Below are 6,545 nucleotides of genomic sequence, written 5' to 3'. Positions count from 1 at the left end.
GATCTGAGACATCCAAATGGGCAAGAGGAAACTTGAAAATGTGCTCAACATGACCAATCATCAGCACATTAAAACTATCATGAGCCATTACCTCACACCTGTCAGGATGGCCATTATCAAAAAGGAAAAAGATAGTAAGTGTTCATGAGATGTGGAGAAAAAACAAACCTTGTGCTCCCTTTGTGGCAGGGTAAATTGGTAGAGTCACTACTGGAAAACAGTATGGGATTTCCTCTAAATATTAAAAATAGAACTACTGTATGATCCAGCAATCCAACTTCTGGCTATAGACATGAAGTAAATGAAATTACTATCTGAAAAGAATATCTGTACTTCCAAGTTCACTGTAGTGTTATTCACAGTCACCAAGATATGGAAATGACTTAATATCCTTTGACAGAGGAGTACATAAAGAAAATATGATATATAGATAGATATTGATATACATGCACACACACACACATAGTGCTAAAAAATACACAAATGGAACTTCTGACACTTCTTACAATGAAGATGGAGTTTGATAGCATTATGCTAAGTGAAATAAGCCAGAAAGAGAAAGACAAATTTAGTATGGTATCACATTTACATGAAATATTTTTTTTGAAGATTTTATTTATTTATTTGACAGACAGAGATCACAAATAGACAGAGAGGCAGGTGGGGTGGGGGGCAGGTAGGAAGCAGGCTCTCCGCTGAGCAGAGATGTGGGGCTTGATCCCAGGACCCTGGGATCATGACCCGAGCTGAAGGCAGAGGCTTTAACCCACTGAGCCACCCAGGCACCCCTACATGAAATCTTAAAAGCAGAAAAAGTAAGCTTCATAGATACAGAGAATAGAATGGTGGTTGGTAGGGACTAGCAAGTAGGCAGGGCAACATGGGGAGAGTAGAACATAGGGCACAAACTTTCAGTTATAAGATGAATAAGTTCTGGGGATCTAATGTACAATACGGTGATTACAGTTGATAATTCAAGTATACTTGAAATTTGAGTAGATATTGAGCATTCTCACCATACATACACATACATGAGTTAACTATGTGAAGTAGAGGGTGTGTTAATTATCTTGTTCTTGGTAATCATTTCATGTGTGTGTATACATATCATCATGTTGTACACTTTAATATATACAATTATAGTTATCAATTATTCCACAATAACCTTGGGGAAAATTAATTCCCAGTGAAGAAGTACTAATGAATTGTATTGGTTAGCTCAAGCCTCCATAACAAAATAACATAGACTGGGGTTAAAAAAAAAGATGGTTTGGGGCGCCTGGGTGGCTCAGTGGATTAAAGCCTCTGCCTTCAGCTCAGGTCATGATCCCAGGGTCCTGGGATCGAGCCCCACATTGGGGCGCTCTGCTCAGCAGGGAGCCTGCTTCCCCCTCCCCCTCTCTCTCTGCCTGCCTCTCTGCCTACTTGTGATCTCTATCTGTCAAATAAATAAAAAACTTTATAAAAAAAAAGATGGTTTAAATTAAACAACAGAAATTTATTTTTTCACAGTTCTGGAGGCTAGAAGTCCAAGGTCAGGTGCCAGCATGGTCAGGTTCTGGTGGGGCTTCTCTTCCTGGCTTGCAGGTGGCTGCCTTTCCACTGTGTCCTCACGTGGCATGTTTCTTCCTCTCTTACAGGGTCAGGGCCCCAACCTAATTTAGCCTTAGTTACTTCCTAAAATACCTCATTAATGCTTCCTAATTAATCTCATTTTGCCGTAATTATTTCCTGAACACCCTATTCCATATATAGTCACACTGGGGGTTAGAGCTTCAACATAGGAATTTTGGTGGGACACTGTTTAGTTCACATCATGGAAAATAAACATTTGAAAATGTATTAAACCTTATGTGATGTCAAAGATACCCATATTGAAATAATAATTAGTTTTTTTCAACCATTACAATTTCAAAATTAGGAGAATTTATTTTAATAGTTACTGTTTACAAAGCTGTGGGGAACAAGAAGTTTTACTTATCATTGTAACAATAAAAGAGTGAATTTTTGTGAGGGATCAGGGGAAATATATATAAAATATAATTACATATTAATAATATATATTATATATACTACATATATAATATAAAAATCTGTTTTATTTTTTCAACTCAGGAATCTTACTAATTAGAACTTATAGAAATGCTTGCAAGATAATAAAAATCACATCTTTGAAGAATATTATTTCTATTACTGATCATAATTATAGTAAATCAAGAAACAATATAAACTATCAGAAGAAATATGGTTTAGTAAATTATGGTTAAATCATAAATTAACACTAGGCAGTTATTAAAATAGACAAGGTAAGTTTTTTAAAATATTTTGATAAAGAATAAAGTCTATCAAGTAATGTATAAACAAAAAAGACATGGCATAACATGTCCCTATAAATATGACATACCCCTATATATTTTTATATTGATACAAAAATATGTAAATGTATTTATATATGTATAAACAGCTAGATGGGAGGCACCAAATTCTTTTTTTTTTTAATTTGACAGAGAGAGAGAGAGATCACAAGTAGGCAGAGCAGCAGGCAGAGAGAGAGGGAAGCAGGCTCCCTGCCAAGCAGACAGCCTGATGTGGTGCTCAATCCTAGGACCCTGAGATCATGACCCAAGCTGACGGCAGAGGCCCAACCCACTGAGCCACCCAGATGCCTCCAAATTCTTTTTTTTTTTTTTTGTACCAAATTCTTAATAGCGGTTTCTTCTGGAAATTGAATTATGAAGGGTTTGGGTAGAGAGGGTGAAGATTTGACTTTCATTTTCTACTGGCAAAATTTTGTTTTGTTTTCATTTTTATAAACATAATTTCTAATGGGAAATTAAAATCAATGAATGGTGTTTCTATTTTAGGAAAAAAAAAAGTCCCAAAGGAAGTATAAGCTCTCACTCTTAAATACCCTAGAATCTTGCAATGTAGACAGAGTACTCAATGTCTCAAATTATACTGTACTAGGTCTAGAATCTTGTGTGGGATCCTGGTGTCAAAGCAAGTTGGGGAAGCTGTTTCAGGGAAACCCGGACAGGTGGATGCACTAATACGTGGTACTAAGCTGTGACTTTCCATATCCCAGTTTGGAGAGAATCTTTGCTGGGGTCTTTTTGGGGTCTTCAGCAGAAAATAAACAAAGGTTCTACCTGTAGGACCATGAGTCTCCCAGCTTGCAGAACTTCCTGGGTCCCACCTCCATCTGGTGTGGAAAGGGTATCTAGGACCAAAAGGCAACTAGCCAAGGATTCTGGTCAACAGAACCTGCACACATATTATTAGGTAGAGCCTCCCTGGGGAACAAGAAGTCTTACTTCCTAACAGAAGTCATTTTGCTCACGGAGCTAGGAGAGAAGGAAAAAATTGCTGCGGTTCTACCCTCCTAAGTCACTCCTCATACAAGGGCTCGTTTCCCTGTGAGCACCTGCCACAGAGCCCCCTGCACATCAGGGTTCCGGAGGCTGTAAATGAGTGGGTTCAGCATGGGGCTAATGACAGTGTTGAGGATGCCGATCCCTTTGTCCTTGTCTGAGGCCTCTACTGAGCCCAGCCTCATGTAGCTGAAGACACCTGTCCCATAGAATATGCCCACTACAGTGAGATGGGAGCCACATGTAGAGAAAGCTTTCTTTCTGCCCTCAGCAGAGCGGATTCGTAGGACTGCAGCTGCCACATGGATATAGGAGGTGACAATGAGAATCACAGGTGCACCTGCCATGAGGATGCCCAGACCGAAGAGCAGCAGCTCGTTTAGCTGAGTGCTGGAGCAGGAGAGCTGAAAGAGCTGTGGGAGGTCACAATAGAAGTGATTGATCACATTGGGACCACAGAAGTTGAGTGTGGCTATGGCTATTGTGTGGGTCAGTGCATTGGTGAAAGCTAAAGCCCAGGACACAGCTACCAATATCCTCTGTACTGTCTGGCTCATTCGGGTGCTGTAGGTTAGGGGCTGGCAGATAGCCAGGAATCGGTCATAGGCCATGGCTGTCAGTAAGAAGCAGTCCACACCAGCCAACTGATGAAAGAAGAAAAGCTGTGTGAGGCAGGCTCCATAGGGAATTGTACGCTTGTTAGACAGGAGACGAGCCAACATCGAGGGAACAGTGACAGTGATGCATCCAACATCCAGCACTGATAGGTTTCCCAGGAAGAAGTACATGGGGGTGTGGAGTTTAGGCTCTATGAAGATGGCAGCCAGGATGCTGAGGTTGCCTCCGACTGTGACCAGGTAGGCAAAGAAGAAGACTACAAAGACAACTGGTTGTAGCACTTGTGTCTCTACCAAGCCAAGCAGGATAAACTCAGTAACAGCTGTTCCATTGGTCCTGGATTCTAGGTCCATGGGTCTCTGAAAGAGATCAGCGTTCTCAACTTAGTTATTTAAGAAAAATATATCAATTCCCTCTCAAATGCCTAGCCCCAGGTAAATTCCTAAGTGTCTCTAGTGAGTATGAGTATTTTCCCACTCCTTAGGCCATACCTAACTCATTATCCCTCTTTCTTCACCTCAATGTCCTCACCCAAGTTCCCGGTGAGTTACACCACTACTACCTTGGTACTCCCCCTTCTTGTGAAAGATATATAAAACCTGTCTTTCAGTGTTCCCTGGAATCAAGGAATAAGGTCCTCCCACCAACAACCTGTATGAAGAGATTTGGAGAAATATGATGCTAAAAGCAAAAGTGAATAGTTAGTAAATAGAAACAACAGAAGAATGTATCATAAGTCCTTGTAAGTATATTGCAAAGGAATAAATGTATGGCAAATAAGTAAGAAAAATACCAAGATAAACACAATTAAGAAGTGAAAGGCAGCAGGTCAAAAATAAATCAAATAACTTTGGTATACTATCTGCTCCTAAGTCTGAACAATCGATTCAAGAACAGTCTCCAAACCAAATAAACCAACTACAACTGAAAAAATAAAAGGGGGCAGGAGTTCGTCAATAATGTACTTCCTGGTGTAGGCTCTAGGCTCAAATAATTCTTGTACAAATTATTTTAAACTGTCAGTGTAAATATAGCTTTCATGTAATATAAAATTTCCTTAACTTAGGAAAAAATTGTGATTTTTGCCTTCCAATTGATTAAAAAAAATTTTAAACTTATTTTAATTTTTTATTTTATATTATTAAATAATATTATTAATATTATTTTTAATTTTTATTTTTTATTATTTTTGAAAGCAAGAGAGAGCACACTCTCCTTCACAGAGGAAGAGGGAGAGAGAGGGGCAGTGGGAGAGGAAAAGAAAGAAACCTAAGCGTAGCATGGAGCCTGATGCAGGGCTCAATCCTTGGGATGGTGACCTGAGCCAAAATCAAGAGTCAGATGCTTAACGAACTGAGCCATCTAGGTGCCCCTCCAATTCACTTTGCAAAAAAAAATGGGTATTATTCTACACTACCCCCATTTGATAATATGTGTGCAAAAATCCTAAGTACAAAAAAATGAAGTCCATTATCTTTTTAAAAAACTAACATATAATGTATTATTTGTTTCAAGGGTAAAGGTCTGTGATTCATCAGTCTTAGACAATTCACACTGCTCACCATAGCACATACCCTCCCCAATGTCCATCACCCACCCACCCATCCCTCCCACCCCCCTCCACTCCAGCATCCCTCAGTTTGTTTCCAGGGATGTCCTCTATCATCACTGATGTTCAGCATAGTACTAGAAGTCCTAGCCTCAGAAATCAGACAACAAAAAGAGATAAAAGGCATCTGAATTGACAAAGAAGTCAAACTCTCACTCTTTGCAGATGATATGATACTTTATGTGGACAATCCAAAGACTTCACCACAAAACTGCTGGAACTTATACAGGAATTCAGTAAAAGTGTCAGTATATAAAATCAATGCACAGAAATCAGTTGCATTTCTTTACACCAACAAGACAGAAGAAAGAGAAACGGAGTCAATCTCATTTATGATCACACACAAAACCATAAGATACCTAGGAATAAACCTAAGCAAAGAAAAAAAGAATCTGTTCTCAGAAAACTATAGAATACACATGAAAGAAACTAAGGAAGACACAAAGAAATGGAAGAATATTCCATGCTCATGGATTGGAAAAAAAATATTGTGAAAATCTCTATGCTATCTAGAACAATCTGGACATTGAATGTAATTACTATTAAAATACCATCAACTTTTTTCAAAGAAATGGAAAAAATAATCCTAAAATTTATATGGAACCAGAAAAGATCCCAAATAGTGAGAGGAATGTTGAAAAAGAAAACCAAAGGTGGTGGCATCACAATTCCAGACTTCAAGCTCTATTAAAAGCTATCATCATCAAGACAGTATGGTACGGGCACAAAAACAGACACATAGATCAATGGAACAGAATAAAGACTCCAGAAATGGACCCTCAACTCTATGGTTAACTAATCTTACACAAAGCAAGAAAGAGTGTCCAATGGAAAAAAGACAGTGTCTTCAATAAATGGTGTTGGGAAAATTGGACCGCCATATGCAGAAGAATGAAACTGGACCATTTCCTTATACCACACACAAAAATAGACTCAAAATGGATGAA

General features: G+C 38.8%; 1 protein-coding gene across 1 annotated transcript; it reads right to left on the bottom strand.

The window, feature by feature from the left end:
* Nucleotides 1-2,489: 2,489 nt before the first annotated feature.
* On the bottom strand, nucleotides 2,490-4,342 carry LOC309851635 (olfactory receptor 3A2-like; the record flags this gene model as incomplete). The annotated part of the gene is made up of 1 exon (XM_082707222.1): nucleotides 2,490-4,342. The coding sequence occupies one exon, from the start codon at nucleotides 4,340-4,342 to the stop codon at nucleotides 3,395-3,397; it is 948 nt and encodes a 315-aa protein (XP_082563348.1). The 3' UTR covers nucleotides 2,490-3,394.
* Nucleotides 4,343-6,545: the final 2,203 nt, after the last annotated feature.

This window comes from Mustela nivalis (genome assembly GCF_964662115.1).
Source record: "Mustela nivalis genome assembly, chromosome: 17".
In the NCBI taxonomy this organism is placed as follows: Eukaryota; Metazoa; Chordata; class Mammalia; order Carnivora; family Mustelidae; genus Mustela; species Mustela nivalis.
This window is presented reverse-complemented; position numbering and strand designations above follow the sequence as displayed.